Source organism: Microcaecilia unicolor, chromosome 13 (assembly GCF_901765095.1).
Source record: "Microcaecilia unicolor chromosome 13, aMicUni1.1, whole genome shotgun sequence".
In the NCBI taxonomy this organism is placed as follows: Eukaryota; Metazoa; Chordata; class Amphibia; order Gymnophiona; family Siphonopidae; genus Microcaecilia; species Microcaecilia unicolor.
Window position 1 is genome coordinate 84,284,547 of NC_044043.1, and position 21,069 is coordinate 84,305,615.

At 48.0% G+C, this 21,069-nt stretch overlaps 1 protein-coding gene and 1 long non-coding RNA gene across 2 annotated transcripts in view; one reads left to right on the forward strand and one right to left on the reverse strand.

The window, feature by feature from the left end:
- PHF13 (PHD finger protein 13) overlaps window positions 1-21,069 on the forward strand; it is a 35,508-nt gene that overhangs the window by 10,887 nt on the left and 3,552 nt on the right. The window contains exons 2-3 of the mRNA XM_030185712.1: window positions 3,423-3,524; window positions 7,495-8,059. Of these exons, the coding sequence (XP_030041572.1) occupies window positions 3,423-3,524; window positions 7,495-8,059 (667 nt within the window). The remainder of the gene's footprint in view (window positions 1-3,422; window positions 3,525-7,494; window positions 8,060-21,069) is intronic.
- On the reverse strand, window positions 816-20,761 carry LOC115456556. The gene is made up of 3 exons (XR_003939890.1): window positions 20,750-20,761; window positions 5,138-5,140; window positions 816-904 (listed from the first exon to the last, which is right to left on the reverse strand). It is a non-coding gene; the product is annotated as an uncharacterized LOC115456556 (long non-coding RNA).

Genomic DNA, 21,069 nt, shown 5'->3' on the forward strand with positions numbered 1-21,069 from the left:
GACAGGACAGAAAAGAGAAAAAGATGCTGTGTGTTACCGTGTCTCCAGAGCCTGGCTCATGCTCCTTCACAACCGACCCAACCAAGCACGCGAATGAAAGTGAAGTGTCTAGACATGGACATTAAAGGCTTCCAGGAAAAAAAAAAAACCCAAAGAAGATTCAGATCACAAGAGCAACGGAAGCTGATTTCAGAGTTCTGGGCCTACCACTAAGAAAACTGAAGTTCTATAAGTTGTCGACCAGACTTGATGGAAGGAATGGTACCAACAAGTTCTGTTGAGCACAATGAAGGGACTGAGATGGAATATAAGGAATCATGATAAGGAGACAAAAATTCTGGGGTTCCCCCCTCCCCTCCAAATCCTGTGCACCAATCCGAAAATGGATCGGCGGCCAATGTTCAGCTTGCAGTAATTGGATGATGTGATCGTACTTCTTTCCCCTCCCCCAAGAGTAGCTTCACCGCTATATTCTGCACTAACTGTATTATTATCATTTGTTGCATTTGTATCCCACATTTTCCCACCTATTTGCAGGCTCAATGTGGCTTACATAGTACCGTAAAGGCATTCGCCAAGTCCGGTAGAGAAACAAATACAAGATGATATTGTGGTCGATTCAAAGTACATTCGCCTAGTCCGGTAGAGAACCATATACAAGATGATATTGTGGTCGATTAAAGGTACATGTAGACTTTTAGCTCTCTTCGACAGATAATCTTGAGCAAGCCACGTCCCCCGATTTGTTACATTGTATGGTTCAATAAACCTTTTCGGCCAGTGAACACCTGGATTAGAGCAGAGGTTCTCGACCCAGTCTTCAGGACACACCTAGGCAGCCAGGTTTTCAGGATACCCACAGTGAATATGCATGAGAGAGAAATTTGCACACACTACCTCCATTCTGTGCAGCTCTATTTCTGAAAACCTGCTTGGCTAGGTGTGTCCCGAGGATTGGTTTTTCTGGTAACAGATGGTTGGTTGCTATTTTGGTTACTTCTGCTTACCGTGGGGCAACCCTTCTATATGTGCTGATGGCCTGGTAAGCAAGGAAGATGGATCACACATCTTTTCAGTAAGGCAGTGCCTGAGTAAGAGGTTGAAGTAATAAAGCAAAGCTTAGCACAGCTTCTGTACGCAGTTTTCTTCTCTAGGCCACTCTCTGCACAGAGGAGTTCGGTGCACAAGACCAGTGTGGAAAAAGAACTTCATAGTCGGTGCATTGTACATTTAAATTCAGTTGTATTGAAGCCATTAGTTATTAAATCTGGATGCAGAGAGGTGCTCACATGACCTGAAGGCTTTCTCCGGTGCTGGGAATTTAGTGCCAGGTGTGGGGATGAGGTAATTATCTTGCTGGTTTTGCAAGTTTTTTTTTTTTTTTAATTCCAGTTTAAACCACCCACTTCTCTTTTCATATTTTATTGAAGGGGATGTGTGGATAATCTAATGAAACGGAAACAAAAAATGGTACGCGGATGATGAGCAGAGGTAATTATGTGGCTGAATGGGGGGTTAAGAGGACAGTGCAGAAATGTATATGCATATTCATTGCAGATATGCACATCTACTTCCTAATTCTATAAAAGTTACCAAAAATTGCACGCCCAAATTTGGACGTGCGACCCATTTGCACATGTAATGTATTTGAATAACTAGGTAATTAGTGCCAATTGGCTTTTAAACAAGCAATTATTGGCACTAATTAGATTTAATTAGAGCTTGCGTGCGTAAATCTAAATTTTATGTGCGAGTTAAAATTTTACCAAAAAAAGGGGGGGTGAGGTGAATTGTTTGAGGTTTGTGTTTGAGATCTGCTGCTTCTTCTGTAGCGCACGCACGTTTGGAACTTACCACAGGATGCCCGAGTACGCCCCCGTGGTAAGCATGCAGTGGTTCCCAAACCTGGTTGTGGAGGCACCCGAGCCAGTCAGGTTTTCAGGATATCCAGAATGAATATTCATGAGAGAGATTTGGGGTGTCTCCACGACCAGCTTTGGTAACCATTGCACTAGCGCTTATCACAGCGTGCTAAAAGGATCCCTAGATACGCTAAAATGCAGTACTGCTTTAGTGTTCACTAACGCTACTGAAGCACATTATTGGTAAATAGGTTCCGTTGCATTAATGCATATTGGTGTCCAGTAGTGTGTAGCACAGAGTTGGAAACTAGGGTTACCAAATATATAGTACATGTATACCCTGGAAGAAAGGAGAAACAGGGGTGATATGATACAGACGTTCAAATATATCACCCCTGTTTCTACTTTCTTCCAGGGTATAAATGTACAATATATTTGGTAACCCTAGTTTCCAACTCTGTGCTACACAGTACTGGACACCAATATGCAGATTTGCGGATTAATACCTTTCAAATATTTGTTGAAAGGCATTAATTCGCAAACAAATCTTTTCTGGAGATGGGAAGGCGGTAGAACTAGAGGACATGAAATGAGGTTGAAGGGGGGCAGACTCAAGAAAAATGTCAGGAAGTATTTTTTCACAGAAAGAGTAAGAGTAGTGGATACTTGGAATGCCCTCCCGCGGGAGGTGGTGGAGATGAAAACGGTAACGGAATTCAAAAATGCGTGGGATAAACATGAAGGAATGGATCCTCAGAAGCTTAGCGGAGATTGGGTGGCAGCACCGGTGGTTGGGAGGCGGGGCAATTACTGGGCAGACTTCTACGGTCTATGCCCCGAAAATGGCAAGGATAAATCAAGGTCAGGTATACATATAAAGTAGCACATATGAGTTTATCTTGTTGGGCAGACTGGAAGGACCATACAGGTTTTTATCTGTCGTCATCTACTATGTTACTATATTGTCCTGGTTCGCCCCATCGCAGCTATGGCGTTGTGCTGCTACTTTCTTCCAGAAAAGTGAGACATGGAGCCACCCTTGCTGGTAAAATGTTAATTAATTAGGGGGGCCCTTTTACAAAACGGCGGTAGGACTACCGCGCATGTTGCGTGTGGCAAATCAGCACCACCGCTCAGTTAGCACGCCCACCCGGCAGTAATTTCAAAGCTGGCACGTGCTGTTTCCCATGGTAGAAAATATTTTTCTGTTTTCTAGCACGGGAGGCATTCACTTTGGCAGACGCTGCGTGAGTACCGTGCATGTAGCGCATGCGCCTTTACTGCTAGGTCAGTGGGTGATAAATAGCCGTGCGTTACTTTTAATTCTAGCGCACAGCCATTTATTTACCCCCATTAATAGAAGCCTTTTTTCCCAGCTGTGGTAAAAAAAAAAATGGCCCAACACGCACCCACACTGCCGCAGGCCACTTTTTACCGTGGCGTAGTAAAAGGACCCCCTAGATTTCTCTGTAGTGGTTTTTCACAAAGGTTTGGGTGAATGGGGATGAGGATTTGAAAGACGTGTTTTCTTAACGGATTGTTTTATATGTTTTCCAACAGGATGGCACTCCCAATTATAAGAGACGCAGGACTGTGGAGGACTTTAACAAGTTTTGCACCTTTGTATTGGCGTATGCTGGTTATATCCCCTACCCCCAAGAGGTACGTTTCAGGACTACGGTATATAATCTTCATTGCATATAATCTTCATTGCATCCGCAGGACCTCGTCAACTCCAAAATGATTTCACAAATCTGTATTCTGTCATTGAGGCATTAAAGAGGATTACACTCTCTCTAAGTCAACCCAGACCAAAAATGCAATATTACAGCAAGTTCTCACAAAGCTTTCTGAGGGGAGAATTCCTCCCCACCCCACCCCCATTTCCCCTATTCATGCTAAACTAAGATAATCTAATCTGAACATTTATATTCTATTGAACCTCAAATTGACTCGAGGCGGATCACAATGAAAGAATAGGATCAATAAGTAATAAGAGTAGAAGGGCTATAGTTTGAAAAGTACATTTTTTTTTTGTTTGTTACATTTGTACCCCGCGCTTTCCCACTCATGGCAGGCTCAATGCGGCTTACATGGGGCAATGGAGGGTTAAGTGACTTGACCAGAGTCCCACTAGCAACATTCCATGTAGAAGTCAGCCCTTGCAGATCACCAATGTGCCCTCGCAGGCTTCTGCTTCTGTGAGTCTGACGCGGGACGTCAGACTCACAGAAACAGAAGCCTGTGCAGCCTTCTACATGGAATGTTGCTAGTGGAATAGTAGCAACATTCCATGTAGAATCTCCAATAGTATCTATTTTATTTTTGTTACATTTGTACCCTGCGCTTTCCCACTCATGGCAGGCTCAATGCTGCTTACATGGGGCAATGGAGGGTTAAGTGGCTTGCCCAGAGTCACAAGGAGCTGCCTGTGCCTGAAGTGGGAATCGAACTCAGTTCCTCAGTTCCCCAGGACCAAAGTCCACCACCCTAACCACTAGGCCACTCCTTCACGCCACATTTTGAATATAAGTAATCCAGGCAACACTGTTGCAGTTAAACTTTAGAGCAATACCAGTTGAATAAATAAGCTTTCAAGTGACATCTAAAAATAGATGAACTGCTTAGGTATAGGCGGAATATAGGTTGTGTAAAAATATAAATTCTCTGTTCGTGGAAGCTTATTCCATAATTCAAGACCTCGGCCTACTATAGAGTTCAGTCTGGTAGTTGTAACACAGTGAAAACTAGAAAGGAATTAAGCGAATTTCCTGAGTTGAACGTAGAGATCTAGTTGAAAAATACAGTAGGATAAATGAACTAAGATATTCCGGTGTCAAACCATAAAGAATGTTATGAACAAATGAAAGAAGCTTGAACTCAATTCTAGTTTTTATAGGAAGCCAGTGGACCTTTTTAAGAAATGGAGTGGCGTGATCTGTTGGTTTACCTCCCAAAGATCAGTTTGGCTGCAGCGTTCTGTATAATATGGATATGTTTTGTTTTTTTGGTACAGTATCGCTCGTTACCAGCTCAGGGGTCCTTTTACTAAGGTGTGCTGAAAAATGGCCGGCGGTAGTGTAGGCACGGGTTTTGGGCGCACACAGATCCATTTTTCAGCGCACCTGTAAAAAAACGCCCTTTAAAAAATTTTTTTTGCTGAAAATGGACATGTCAAAATTAAAAATTGGTGTGCATCCATTTTGTGTCTGAGATCTTACTGTCAGCCATTGACTTAGCGGTAAGGTCTCGCACGTTAACCGGGCGGTAATGACCTACTCGTGCCGAAAATAAAAATGATTTTTCGGACACACGTAGCGGCCGCTCGCCAAAATTGAAATTACCACGAGCCACGTGGTAGCTGGGCGGTAACTCCAAATTGGCGCACGTTGGGTGCGCATAGACGCTTAACGCGGGTTTAGTAAAAGGGCCCCTCAGTTACTTCTGTATGCTACAGGCCTATTTCATCTAAAGTTCTGATGCTCGTTACTGCTAAGAGTCTGGAATAAGTGAACTCTGCAGCAAGCTGATGAAGATGGGGACTGGCACCGATGGCCCAGCATTTTTTTAGATCAGCCACACACATTTTATTACAACTGATTTTGCATCTGTCCAGCTCAACTTTCAGTGAGGAATCACACAGGTTACAGAGGGTGTATTAAAATAGCTTTGGAAAGCTGGTCACCTTTTTTTTTTTTTTTTAGTCAACTCGCCTCTTTCAGTAGGTAGACACTTTATTAGGCATTAGACAGCCCCTGACACACTTTATCGTGTCCTTTCACACCCAGTCCTTGAACAGATAAGCACGAGTGTGCAAATAGGAGAAAGAAGAAACCTGCCTTTTTGTTCTACTGTTACGTATGCACTTTTGAACTTGTTCCATTTGGTGATAAGAATAGCAAATATTTAATTTTATTCCTTATAACATTTTACGTTCTTATATGGTTATAAAAACTTCTGCTATTGACTTTTCTTGCATATATATGTGGCCCGCTTGTGAGGGGGGGGGGGAGTGATTAAAGTAGTGGATCCAAAATGTTGAGACTGGACAGTTTTTGGTTTGTTTGTTTTTTTTAAGTTTTTTTTTTTTTTTTTTTTTTGTCATGGGTCCATAAGCAGTCTGAAAATGTTACATGTTTTGAACTAATGTAACTTTTTTTTTTGTTCACATAAAAGGATGCGGTTTGGACTGTTTTATATTACAAATTGTTTGCTCTAACAGAATTCATTAAAACCTCACTCTTTCTGGTGACCTTTATTCACCTTTTCCCAGAGATAGTCGCATAGGACTGAATTCTATAAATAGTGCCGAAAAATCAGCACTGACTAAAAAAAAAATGTACTAAGCATTATTCTATAAACAGCACTTAAAGGGGTGCTTTTACTAAGCCGCAGTAAAAAGTGGCCTGTGGTGGTGTAGGAGCGTGTTGTGGGCATGAGCCGGGCCAGTTTTTACCGCGTCTGCAAAAAGGACTTTTTTTTTTTTTTTAATGGGACAGGAAAAGGTGCCTAAAACTGGCCTGAGCCCTTAACACCACCCATTGATCTAGCGGTAAGGGCTCACGCACGGTGACCAGTCAGCGCGCGCCAACTGCCGATTACTGGCGGAAACGCCGAGCGTGGGAGGAAATAAATCATCCAGGCGTTATGGGAGCATGGCAAATCTGAAATTACCACCGGGGGGGTGCTGTAGCCTGGTGGTACTATCATTTGGGCACGTGCTGCACATGCATAGAACTTAAGCCTGTGGAAAAGGGCCTCTGAGTTAGGTGCCGTTTATAGAATAGTGCTTACACCGGAAACCGTGCCTAACTTTAGGCATGACAATTTATACCAACTAAACCCTGGTGTAAATCCTTGTGCCTGAATTAGGCACGGATCCCCCTCCCTTATTCTATAACAGCACGCATAAATTACAGGTATGCCCCCGATCTTCCCATGATCCTCCCATAGTTACATCCCATTTTGGAGCTGTGCGGATCTGGGCGTGTAAATATGCGCATGTAAATTTTAATTGACGCCAATTAGCATCAGTAATTGATAGAACCCAATTATTGGCGGTGCTAATTGGCTCATTCAATTAAGTTGGGCATGTGCCCAAATTAACACACCCAATTTTTAGTGCCGTTTGTAGAATTTGGGGGATATTGTCTGTTTCAGTCTGAAATAGGATCCAATTGTTCCATCAAATAAGTGAGATAAATGATTTTTACATTTTTAATATGGAGGAAAAGGTTTCAAAAACTGGAATGGCAGGTTCGGTATGTCACCCTGTTCCCTATATAAATTAATGATTTATAAATTTATTATTTTTTTTTTCAGATTGATGATAAGAAAAGAAACTGTTGACAATTGCAGGGTGAGACATTAAACCTGTCATTTCAGTTTTTGAAGTCTTTTCCTCCATTTAAAAAAATGTATTTGTTTATCTCACTTTTTTGGTGGAACAGTCTGATTCCTATTTCAGATTAAAGTTTATTGCTTTTTGATCTACTGATTTCTTTTGGAGGATATTGTCTGTTCCAAGTTCTGTTCTAGGTTATGAATGATTCATTACCGAGTCGAAAGTAAATACTTTGCTGTGACAATATAAAATTAATGTCCATCTTTTTTTTTTCTCCATTTTTATTAGGAGACCCCACTAAGAGCAAGTTCCAGTCCCCCCAATAGTACTGGAAGCACCAATGACAGTGACAGCTGGGACTCCAGATTCCCTGATCTCCCTTCGGCTGGATCTGTGCCACTGAAACACCGAAGAAGCTTTGGAGAATTGAAGCACAGCAAGCCTTACCCTCCCCTGCTGAGACGGTCAAAGCTGAGCAATTTCTTGCTGGACAGAAATAAGGCTGACAAAGTCAAGAGGAAGAAAAAGCTGAAGCGAAAAGAAATAGAAGAGCCAAAGAAAGAAGAATTTGTGGGACCGATAATAAAGTTGGAACCAGCTGACTCTTCCACAGACCAGGATGTGGAACAGGACTTCCTGAAGGTCGAGGCTGAGCAGAGCTCAGTGTTGGACTCCCCCTGCAGTAACCTGAGCAGCTCTTGTGTTTCGCTGACTGCGGAACAGACCCAAGAGATGAAGGCGGAGTGTATCACGTTGAGTGTGGGGAAACGGACTGTGATACGGCAAGGAAAGCAGGTGGTGTTTAGGGACGAAGACAGCACGGGCAATGATGAAGATATCATGGTGGATTCGGGTAACTATGAGTTCATTTACTGCATGCGACATCCCTTCTCCAATTTTTTTTTTTTTTTTCAGGATAGGTTGCTGTGGTCTTGGTTTTATTTCACTGCAGGCATGGATTTGTAGCCTTACTTTTCTTAGGGAAAATTAAACTATAATTCTTTGCATGTTTTGGGGTAAAACCAGGCCTGAATTAGCCTATCCTACAAAACTAGATCTAGTCGTTAACTAGTGTCAACATGCATTGCATGCAGTTTAGGCATGACTTCTTGCCTTGTGGTTTTTACACGAGGAATTACAAACTGAAAGTGCTTCAAGGAAGTCTGGATTTTAGAGGGCCAATCCTATTTAATAATTTGCACCTCAGACTGGCTGCCTGGGTTCGTAACACAGTTCCCATTGGTCCGCCCTGGGGATGATGTCACAGGGCGGACCAATGGTAAGTGAGAGGGAAGGGAACCCAGCAGCAGCCACCGGAGGTGAGTAAACAATCCCCCCCCCCCCGAGTTCCATGACCCCCTACCTCCCTCCCTCCTTCCACTCCCGGCCTTCCGAGTTCCACGGACCCACTCCAGTCCGACGGCCCCACTCCCGTCCGAGTTCCACGCCCCACCCTCCGATTTCCGCCGCCCAGCGCCTCCCTCCCTCTCTCTCTGTGGCCTCCGAGTGCAAGGAGGACGTGTGCGGGTGTCCCAGCCCTTCATAAGTGCCAGCTGTTGTTTAAAACGTTTTACCTCCTGCTCTGCCGGCAACAGTGAAGTGCAGCACACACAGATGCCGCTTCAGACTGCCTTTGCTTTCACTTCTGTTTCAGTTGTTCCTCTGGTCCTGCCCTTCTGCAAACAGGACATGAGGGCGGGAACAGCTGAAACAGGAGCGAAAGCAAAGGCAGTCTGAAGCGGCGTCCGTGCGTGTTGCACTTCACTGTTGCCAGCGGAGCGGGAGGTAAAACGTTTTAAACAACAGCTGGCACTTACGAAGGGCTGGGGCACCCGCACACGTCCTGCTTGCACTCGGAGGCCACAGAGAGAGAGGGAGCAGGGGGGTTCTGGAACTCTGTTGGAAATGGGCCTCTTTTTCACTAGTAATGAATGTTTATCAATTGGCATCTAGTAGCTCTAGTATATGCAGTTTCTATTGAGGGCACTTTTAATAAGCCGCGTAGACGCCTATTCGGAACTACCGCCTGGCTGCTTTGTGACCCGGCAGTAATTTCATTTTAGATGCGTGCCCAGTACGCATGCCGGAAGCGCTAACCGGGCGGTAATCTGCATTGTACACCTGCTGACGATTACCGCCTGGTTAATGTGTGAGACCTTACTGCTAAGTCAATGGGTGGCGGTAAGGTCTCAGGCCCAAAATGGATGCGCGCCAATTTTCATTTTGCCGCATGTCCATTTTCAGCCCCCCCCCCCCCCCCAAGGCATCTTTTACAGGCGCACTGAAAAATGAACTTGCGTGTGTCCAATACACAAGTCTACGCCAGCGTAGGCCGTTCTTCGGCACACCTTAGTAAAAGGACCCCTTGGCGATTCTCAGTCTGAGCTGAGGTAGTTCCAGGTTGATCTGGATAGTCACAGTGAATATACATGGGATATTGTTTGCATGTGCATCCACTCAGATCCAGGTTGATATATGCAAAACACATTATGCCAGTGGCATAGGAAGGGGGGGGGGCGGTGGGGTGGTCCACCCCGGGTGCACGCCACTGGAGGGGTGTTGTCTCTGTTGGTTCCTTGCTTCCTCTGCCCCAGAACAGGTTACTTCCTGTTCCGGGGCAGAGAGAGCAAGGAACCAATGGAGCCGACGCAGCTCCCAGCGACGTGGACTCGGGGGCGGATCGGCCCTCCCGCCCGCCCCTCGCTTCTAGTAGTAACAATGCGCTCCGGGGGGGGGGGAGGGTGCGCGCCGGAGGGGGGGCGCCGTGCTGCACCCAGGGGGGTGCGCAGCGGCGACCCGCCCCGGGTGTCAGCCGCCCTCGCTACGGCACTGCATTATGCATATTCACTACAGATTCCCTGAAAACCAGACCAGGACCTCAGTAGTAGATTGAGATTTACATGCTTGGTGAGAAGTAGATTACATCTTTACTACTCAAGAGCTGGAATTTATTAACTTTTCCAATTAGACGCGGGCATGGGAGATTTCGCAAATGACTATAATAGATACCAGGTCATATGTGATCAATTGCTACTACCCAGAAAGGCAGTTACCACTTGTTTTATAGAGTTGAGAAAAGCATTGAACTGCATTTAATATATAAAAAAGGCATTCTTTTTGCTGGAAATGTGCAAAATAATCCACTACATGATGGCAGTAAGACTAGCAGAACAGTGTGGAGCTTGCTGAGGAGCTCAGTTGCTTAAATGTTATTTAAGAAATTCTATGACGTTGTAGGATGATAATTCTTGGGAGGGGGGGAGGTCTTTTCTTTTTATGTATCTACAATATTTGTTATCCGCCTTGAACCTACCATGGTGGGGATAAGGCGGGGCTAGAAACCTTTTCGTACAGTATCATATATTATAAAGTTGTATGAGATTTCTTCCAATCCAGTGTGCGACCTGGGATGTCAACCAGGCTCTGCTGGTTTATATATATGTGTGTGTATGTATGTATGTATGTATATATATATAGCAAGCCTTTTCTCTATCCTGGGTTTTTTTTTTCTCCACCACTGGCGGTCACCTTTCTGTTCCACTGGTATGAAGGCTTGTATAATGAGGTGGTCATGTGTCATGTGTATGATGCCTATGATTCATGTGCTGCACATGGAGATGTACTGTATATGTGTTTTTTTTTTTTTTAGTCAGCCCATTAGTTTGATAGGCCTGCAAAAATGTTCATAGGGTTGTGAAATTAGTTTGAAATTTTAACCCTACCCCACCTTTAAAATAAAAATATCCTGCTCTGATATGACCTTCTGGAATCGGTGTATATGACTGGGAGTTCAGGTAGGTTTCCTGATCCCAGGTGCCCACGGTAGGCAGTTTCAGTGCAGATCCTTGCAAAAGGACAAACCTGTATTCAGTGTGGTCCGACTCCCCCCCCACCCCAGCATTAATTGGGAGAGTGCAGGAATTTGCCTGCTTTGGGTTTGGCCTTTCTAGCAATACCTGTTAGAGATTTTAACCATGCCACCCAAATTCTAATAATTTTATGGTATAGTGAGGGTGGATGGCAGGAAGAGACAATAATAGGCCTGGATAGTCCCAAGCCTCACTTAAACATCTGTCTTCCCATCTCTTGGTTAAGCTGTTTACTTCTTGTTTTCTTGTTATGTCTGTTGCTGCTTTTCTTGATATTCTGTTGTCTGAGACTTTTATATCTCCGTATTGCAACATCTGCATTTGTCAAGGGCAAACTCTCAACAATAGCATTAGCATTATTAGATTGTAAGCTCTTTGAGCAGGGACTGTCTTTCTTCTATGTTTGTGCAGCGCTGCGTACGCCTTGAAACGCTATAGAAATGCTAAATAGTAGTAGTAGTAGTAGTCTCGTAACCAGAGCTAATAGTGTGATGTCATAATGCCTCAGGCCACCAATAAGAGCCAACCTCATCAGTGATGTCACAATGGCTTGATTGTCCTATACTTGGCTCACTTTTATTACATAGCTCTTTGAGCAGGGACTGTCTTTCTTCTATGTTTGTGCAGCGCTGCTTACGCCTTGTAGCGCTATAGAAATGCTAAATAGTAGTAGTAGTAGCACTGCAGGAGTTGGACTGTAACCTGCTACTAAAGTTATACAGCTACTACTATGTAATCGTAACTCCAGCTAGAAAATCTGTATCCTGTGAAAATGTTTGATGTATAGTTCTGCCTTCTGCCAGGATGGAGTACAAACAAATGCTGCCAAATTGGACTGCCAAATGCCCAGTTCTAGATCGGATTTCCCAGTTTCAAACCTTTTTAGTCTGGTGTCTGATCAGCACTTCTGCCAAGACACTGAAAGTTCACTTTGTGTAATAGGCTGGGTGGGGGGGGGGGGGGTGGGGGATAGACATCCAGATATTATCAGCAGAAATCTTTGCTGTGTCCCCACCCCTGTCGCCTGCTGTGATTGGATATCATGGGGATAGGAGATGGGGCACAGCCAGGGGCGTAGCCAGACTTCAACAGGATGGGGGTCCCGAGCTCGAGGTGAGGGAGCACATTTTAGCACCCCCCCCTGCCATTTCTGACCCCTCCCCACCACCACCGCCACCACCTTTGACCCCCCTCTCGGCGCTAACCCTTTCGATTCCCCTTTCCCCCTGCCGCCGCCATCAGGTACCTTTGCTGGCGGGGGTCCCCAACCCCCGCCAGCCAAAGTCCTCTTCTCTGGCGCGGCCGCGTTGCTGATCTGCAAGGGCAGGCTTCTGTTTCTGCATGACGTCCTGCATGAGCAGTGTCGATGGCTGTAGGATTTCCCTTTTATAGATACTGTGCCCTAAATGAATTAATTTAATATAGAAATTTATACTCCACTTAATCATAAAATATTTCAAGGCAGATTACAAAGTAGACACAAAAACATTTCAAACAGAGTAACCTATCGAAACAAAACTTTTGAAAAAAAAAATCACATCTCACATTAATTAACCAGCCCCTTTCAAGTCATATTAGGTTCCCATTTTCCCACACCATTTCAAATATATAACTTGATTAAGTAAATCAGCTAACTTGCCATTTAGGGTTGGATTCAATATATGGCGCATAAAAAAAAATTGGCGCAAAATGCTGTAAGCCGCACCTAAAGTTTTAGTGTGGTTTACAGAATAACACTTAAGCGGAAAGGTTGTGCATACATTTAGGTGCTGCCATTTTCACCAACAAAAACGTGGTGGAAATGACTGAACCTAAATTTACATTCTGTAATTATGCACGTAACTCAAAAACCATGCCCCCAGTCTGCCCCAAAACGCCCATGACCCTTCTATTTCTGTGCCCTCTTTTTTTCGGACCACACACAAATCCCAATTAAATCTAAGTAGTGCCAATAATTGCTTCTTAAAAAGCCAATTATTGGCCCTAATTGGCTGTTTTATTGCACATGCAAATCGGGAGCACATCTAAATTTGCGCACGCAATTTTTTGGCAACTTTTATAGAATCAGGGGGTTATTGACCCTTTCCTCAAATCACTCGGAGGCAGTGTCAATCCATGTTGTTTGTACTGTCCTGCCCTTCAAAACCTTGGAAGCTTTATTAATTTTCAGGCCAGTGGGGTAGAAAGCGAATGCTACATACCTGTAGAAGGTATTCTCCGAGGACAGCAGGCTGATTGTTCTCACTGACGGGTGACGTCCACGGCAGCCCCTCCAATCGGAAACTTCACTAGCAAAGTCCTTTGCTAGCCCTCGCGCGCCCGCGCGCACCGCGCATGCGCGGCCGTCTTCCCGCCCGAAACCGGCTCGAGCCGGCCAGTCCAGTATGTAGCAAGACAATACACTTCAAGGGAAGACACAACTCCAAAGGGGAGGCGGGCGGGTTTGTGAGAACAATCAGCCTGCTGTCCTCGGAGAATACCTTCTACAGGTATGTAGCATTCGCTTTCTCCGAGGACAAGCAGGCTGCTTGTTCTCACTGATGGGGTATCCCTAGCCCCCAGGCTCACTCAAAACAACAACCATGGTCAATTGGGCCTCGCAACGGCGAGGACATAACTGAGATTGACCTAAAAAATTTACCAACTAACTGAGAGTGTAGCCTGGAACAGAACAAACAGGGCCCTCGGGGGGTGGAGTTGGATCCTAAAGCCCAAACAGGTTCTGAAGAACTGACTGCCCGAACCGACTGTCGCGTCGGGTATCCTGCTGCAGGCAGTAATGAGATGTGAATGTGTGGACAGATGACCACGTCGCAGCTTTGCAAATTTCCTCCATGGTGGCTGACTTCAAGTGGGCTACCGACGCTGCCATGGCTCTAACATTATGAGCCGTGACATGACCCTCAAGAGCCAGCCCAGCCTGGGCGTAAGTGAAGGAAATGCAATCTGCTAGCCAATTGGATATGGTGCGTTTCCCTACAGCCACTCCCCTCTTGTTGGGATCAAAAGAAACAAACAATTGGGCGGACTGTCTGTGGGGCTGTGTCCGCTCCAGATAGAAGGCCAATGCTCTCTTGCAGTCCAATGTGTGCAGCTGACGTTCAGCAGGGCAGGAATGAGGACGGGGAAAGAATGTTGGCAAGACAATTGACTGGTTCAGATGGAACTCCGACACAACCTTGGCAGAAACTTAGGGTGAGTGCGGAGGACTACTCTGTTGTGATGAAATTTGGTGTAAGGGGCCTGGGCTACCAGGGCCTGAAGCTCACTGACTCTACGAGCCGAGGTAACTGCCACCAAGAAAATGACCTTCCAGGTCAAGTACTTCGGATGGCAGGAATTCAGTGGCTCGAAAGGAGGTTTCATCAGCTGGGTGAGAACGACATTGAGATCCCATGACACTGTAGGAGGCTTGACAGGGGGCTTTGACAAAAGCAAACCTCTCATGAAGCGAACAACTAAAGGCTGTCCTGAGATCGGCTTACCTTCCACTTGGTAATGGTATGCACTGATTGCACTAAGGTGAACCCTTACGGAGTTGGTCTTCAGACCAGACTCCGACAAGTGGAGAAGGTATTCAAGCAGGGTCTGTGTAGGACAAGAGCGAGGATCTAGGGCCTTGCTGTCACACCAGACGGCAAACCTCCTCCAATGAAAGAAGTAACTTCTCTTAGTGGAGTCTTTCCTGGAAGCAAGCAAGATGCGGGAGACACCCTCTGGCAGACCCAAAGAGGCAAAGTCTACGCCCTCAACATCCAGGCCGTGAGAGCCAGGGACTGGAGGTTGGGATGCAGCAGAGCCCCTTCGTCCTGCGTGATGAGGGTCGGAAAACACTCCAATCTCCACGGTTCTTCGGAGGATAACTCCAGAAGAAGAGGGAACCAGATCTGACGCGGCCAAAAGGGAGCAATCAGAATCATGGTGCCTCGGTCTTGCTTGAGTTTCAACAAAGTCTTCCCCACCAGAGGAATGGGAGGATAAGCATACAGCAGACCTTCCCCCCAATCCAGGAGGAAGGCATCCGACGCCAGTCTGCCGTGGGCCTGAAGCCTGGAACAGAACTGAGGGACCTTGTGGTTCACTTGAGATGCGAAGAGATCTACCAGGGGGGTGCCCCACGCCCGGAAGATCTGTCGCACCACACGGGAATTGAGCGACCACTCGTGAGGTTGCATAATCCTGCTCAACCTGTCGGCCAGACTGTTGTTTACGCCTGCCAGATATGTGGCTTGGAGCACCATGCCTTGACGGCGAGCCCAGAGCCACATGCTGACGGCTTCCTGACACAGGGGGCGAGATCCGGTGCCCCCCTGCTTGTTGACATAGTACATGGCAACCTGATTGTCTGTCTGAATTTGGATAATTTGGTGGGACAGCCGATCTCTGAAAGCCTTCAGAGCGTTCCAGATCGCTCGCAACTCCAGAAGATTGATCTGTAGATCGCTTTCTTGGAGGGACCACCTTCCTTGGGTGTGAAGCCCATCGACATGAGCTCCCCATCCCAGGAGAGACGCATCCGTGGTCAGCACTTTTTGAGGCTGAGGAATTTGGAGGGGACGTCCCAGAGTCAAATTGGAGCAAATCGTCCACCAATACAGGGATTCGAGAAAACTCGTGGACAGGTGGATCACGTCCTCTAGACCCCCGGCGGCCTGATACCACTGGGAGGCTAGGGTCCATTGAGCAGATCTCATGTGAAGGCGGGCCATGGGAGTCACATGAACTGTGGAGGCCATGTGGCCCAGCAATCTCAACATCTGCCGAGCTGTGATCTGCTGGGACGCTCGCACCCGCGAGACGAGGGACAACAAGTTGTTGGCCCTCGCCTCTGGGAGATAGGCGCGAGCCGTCCGAGAATCCAGCAGGGCTCCGATGAATTCGAGTTTCTGCACTGGGAGAAGATGGGACTTTGGGTAATTTATCACAAACCCCAGTAGCTCCAGGAGGCGAATAGTCATCTGCATGGACTGCAGGGCTCCTGCCTCGGATGTGTTCTTCACCAGCCAATCGTCGAGATATGGGAACACGTGCACCCCCAGCCTGCGAAGCGCCGCTGCTACCACAGCTAGGCACTTTGTGAACACCCTGGGCGCAGAGGCGAGCCCAAAGGGTAGCACACAGTACTGGAAGTGGCGTGCGCCCAGCTGAAATCGCAGATACTGTCTGTGAGCTGGCAGTATCGGGATGTGTGTGTAGGCATCCTTCAAGTCCAGAGAGCATAGCCAATCGTTTTGCTGAATCATGGGGAGAAGGGTGCCCAGGGAAAGCATCCTGAACTTTTCTTTTACGAGATATTTGTTCAGGGCCCTTAGGTCTAGGATGGGACGCATCCCCCCTGTTTTCTTTTCCACAAGGAAGTACCTGGAATAGAACCCCAGCCCTTCTTGCCCGGATGGCACGGGCTCGACCGCATTGGCGCTGAGAAGGGCGGAGAGTTCCTCTGCAAGTACCTGCTTGTGCTGGAAGCTGTAGGACTGAGCTCCCGGTGGACAATTTGGAGGTTGAGAGGCCAAATTGAGGGTGTATCCTTGCCGGACTATTTGGAGAACCCACTGATCGGAGGTTATAAGAGGCCACCTTTGGTGAAAAGCTTTCAACCTCCCTCCGACAGGCAGGTCGCCCGGCACTGACACTTGGATGTCGGCTATGCTCTGCTGGAGCCAGTCAAAAGCTCGCCCCTTGCTTTTGCTGGGGAGCCGCGGGGCCTTGCTAATTCGCACGCTGCTGACGAGAGCGAGCGCGCTGGGGCTTAGCCTGGGCCGCAGGCTGTCGGGAAGGAGGATTGTACCTACGCTTGCCAGAAGTATAGGGAACAGTCTTCCTTCCCCCGAAAAATCGTCTACCTGTAGAGGTAGAAGCTGAAGGCTGCCGGCGGGCGAACTTGTCGAATGCGGTGTCCCGCTGGTGGAGAGACTCTACCACCTGCTCGACTTTTTCGCCAAAAATGTTATCCGCACGGCAAGGCAAGTCCGTAATCCGCTGCTGGACTCTATTCTCCAGGTCGGCGGCACGCAGCCATGAGAGCCTGCGCATCACCACACCTTGAGCAGCGGCCCTGGACGCAACATCAAAAGTGTCATAAACTCCTCTGGCCAGGAATTTTCTGCACGCCTTCAGCTGCCTGACCACCTCCTGAAAAGGCTTGGCTTGCTCAGGGGGAAGAGCATCAACCAAGCCCGCCAACTGCCGCACATTATTCCGCATGTGTATGCTCGTGTAGAGCTGGTAAGACTGGATCTTGGACACGAGCATAGAGGAATGGTAGGCCTTCCTCCCAAAGGAGTCTAAGGTTCTAGCGTCCTTGCCCGGGGGCGCCGAAGCATGTTCCCTAGAACTCTTAGCCTTCTTTAGGGCCAAATCCACAACTCCAGAGTCATGAGGCAACTGAGTGCGCATCAGCTCTGGGTCCCCATGGATCCGGTACTGGGACTCGATCTTCTTGGGAATGTGGGGATTAGTTAATGGTTGGTCCAGTTCGCAAGCAATGTCTTCTTCAGGACATGGTGCAAGGGAACAGTGGACGCTTCCTTAGGTGGAGAAGGATAGTCCAGGAGCTCAAACATTTCAGCCCTGGGCTCGTCCTCCACAACCACCGGGAAGGGGATGGCCGTAGACATCTCCCGGACAAAGGAGGCAAAAGACAGACTCTCGGGAGGAGAAAGCTGTCTCTCAGGAGAGGGAGTGGGATCAGACGGAAGACCCCCAGACTCCTCGTCAGAGAAATATCTGGGATCTTCCTCTTCCTCCCACGAGGCCTCACCCTCGGTGTCAGACACAAGTTCACGGACCTGTGTCTGCAACCTCGCCCTGCTCGACTCCGTGGAACCCTGTCCACGATGGGGGCGTCGAGAGGTAGACTCCCTCGCCCGCATCGGCGAAGCTCCCTCCGCCGACGTAGTCGGGGAGCCTTCCTGGGAGGTGGCCGCGGTCGGTACCGCACGCGGTACCGACGTCGGGGACCTCAACCTGGGCGATGGGCCAGCCGGCGCCACGCTCGACGGTACCGGTGGCGCAAGCACCGCCGGTACCGGAGGGGTAGGGCGCAACAGCTCTCCCAGAATCTCTGGGAGAACGGCCCGGAGGCTCTCGTTTAGAGCGGCTGCAGAGAAAGGCTGAGAGGTCGATGCAGGCGTCGACGTCAGTACCTGTTCCGGGCGTGGAGGCTGTTCCGGGCTGTCCAGAGCGGAGCGCATCGACACCTCCTGAACAGAGGGTGAGCGGTCCTCTCGGTGCCGATGCCTGCTGGGTGCCGAATCCCTCGGCGACCCAGAGCTCTCGGTGCCGACACGGGGAGGAGACCGGTGTCGATGCTTCTTCGATTTCTTCCGAAGCATGTCACCGGAGCTCCCCGGCACCGACGAGGAGGACGTCGAATCCACCCGTCGCTTCCTCGGGGCCGAGACTGAAGAAGGTCGATCTCGGGGGGGCTGTACCGCAGGAGCCCTCAGGGTAGGCGGAGACCCACCCGAGGGCTCACCGCCACCAGCAGGGGAATGGACAGCCCTCACCTGCACTCCACCCGATGCACCACCGTCCGACGACATCAGCAGACGAGGTCCTGGTACCACCGACGTCGATGCAGCTATCCGACGTCTCGGCGCCGATGCAGAGGCCCGATGCCTCGATGCACTCGATGCAGGGGCGGCCGAGGAAGATGGTCTGGACGCTGACGACGTCGATGCACTCGAAGATCCCGGTGCCGATGCCGACGAAGAGCCCGAGAACAACACGTTCCACTGGGCTAGTCTCGCTACCTGAGTCCGCCTTTGAAGCAGGGAACACAGACTGCAGTTCTGAGGGCGGTGCTCGGCCCCCAGACACTGAAGACACGACGAGTGTCGATCAGTGAGCGAGATAACCCGGGCGCACTGGGTGCACTTCTTGAAGCCGCTGGAAGGCTTCGATGTCATGGGCGGAAAAATCACGCCGGCGAAATCAAAAGCCGAAATGGCGAAATTCGAAGCACCAAATTTAGAGGGAGAAAAAATCTCGACCGAGGCCGAAAAAAGGCCTACCCCGACGACGAAAGAAAACTTACCGGGGCAAAAAAGCTGGAAGTACGGGGAGGATTTACACGAAACCCGGCGGGGGGTTTCCGGAGCACTTCCCGACGAGGACAAAGCTTTCCCGAAGGAAAAAAACACGTTCAAACAAATTGGACGCGCGAGGTCGACTTTCCGGGGCTCGACACGGCGAAAACACGACCGTACCGAGTGCGGACAAAAGAAGACTGGCCGGCTCGAGCCGGTTTCGGGCGGGAAGACGGCCGCGCATGCGCGGTGCGCGCGGGCGCGCGAGGGCTAGCAAAGGACTTTGCTAGTGAAGTTTCCGATTGGAGGGGCTGCCGTGGACGTCACCCGTCAGTGAGAACAAGCAGCCTGCTTGTCCTCGGAGAAGTTCATTTACAGAAATATCCAGCATATTTCAGGTATAGGAAGGTAGAAGTAGTGGTCTGAAATAGGTGACGAGCTGTGTAGCAGAATTCAGACTGGTAGGAACCTAACAGAATACAGGGCGAATCTGAAATGTGATCCGAGTTCGTCACTGAGAACAGTTTCATGAATTGACAGCGCCTTGATAATTCTAGTCTACTGCCAAATAAACACCCACAACTGGAGTTTTTATTATTCAATATTTCTGTAGCACTGCGAGATGTGCACAGTACAGGCAGACATATAAGAAATATGGGTTCTTCCATGGAGCTCCAGCCCAGTCGAGATAGATAAAATAGAGTATCCGGGTTTATTCAATTAAGAAAGAAATCGGACCACCCTCTTTCTAAAAAGCAAACTGCTGATACAAGAGGTTATTTAAAGCCCAAAAGATATCTTTCAAAGTTTATTTTCAATTTGATATACTGTTATTAGATATGTCTATTAATAGATCCAAATGAAGAAAACAAGAAAGTGCAACTAACTTTAGGCATAGTTTTTGTTTTTTTTGTGTCGATTTTTTAATGAGGGATTCTTCAGGAAATATAAAAAGTCATGAGATAGGAGGCAGTGCCTGTTGTGGACTGGGAGCTGCCTAAAAGATAAGAAACAGAGTAGGATTAAATGATCAGTTTTCTCAACAGAAAACAAAATAAGTGATGTCGTGCTCCAGGGATCTGTTCCGGGACTGGCACTTTATAGCGTATTTATAAATGACTAGTAAAAAAGCCCCGTTTCTGATGCAAATGAAACGGGGGGCTAGCAATGTTTTCTTCTGTGTGCATGTGGGAGTGTGTGTGTCCCTGCCCTCTGGCCTCTCTCCCCTCCCCCCTCTGAGTCCTTCACTGTTACAGAGCCAGCGATTTGATTTCGTGCTCTGCTGTTTTCCTTCACTGACTGTGTTACAGAGAGGGCGGGGCAGACACTCATAGGGAAACCGGATATCTCGCCCCCTTCACACTTCCGGCTGGAGGCTTCATAGAAGGTTGGTGTTGCCTTTTATATAGAGAGAGAGTAAAAAAGCCCCGTTTCTGATGCAAATAAAACGGGGGGGGGGGGGGGGCTAGCAAGGTTTTCTTCTGTGTGCATGTGGGAGTGTGTGTGTCCCTGCCCTCTGGCCTCTCTCCCCTCCCCCCTCTGAGTGCTTCACTGTTACAGAGCCAGCGATTTGATTTCGTGCTCTGCTGTTTTCCTTCACTGACTGTGTTACAGAGAGGGCGGGGCAGACACTCATAGGGAAACTGGATATCTCGCCCCCTTCACACTTCCGGCTGGAGGCTTCATAGAACGTTGGTGTTGCCTTTTATATAGAGAGATATGAGAAAGGGAAGAATAGTGAAGTGGCTGAATTTGCAGATTTCGTACAATTATTCCAAATTGTTCAATCACGATCTGATAGTGAGAAGGTGCGGGAGGATCTGGTGAGACTGGGGAACTGGGTGTTCAAATAGCATATAAAATTGAAGTGTAAAGTGATGCATACTAGGAAAAATATAATCCTAATTATAGGTACACAGCGCTGGGTTCTTTGTTATTCAGAAAAGGGCAGAGAACATTATAAA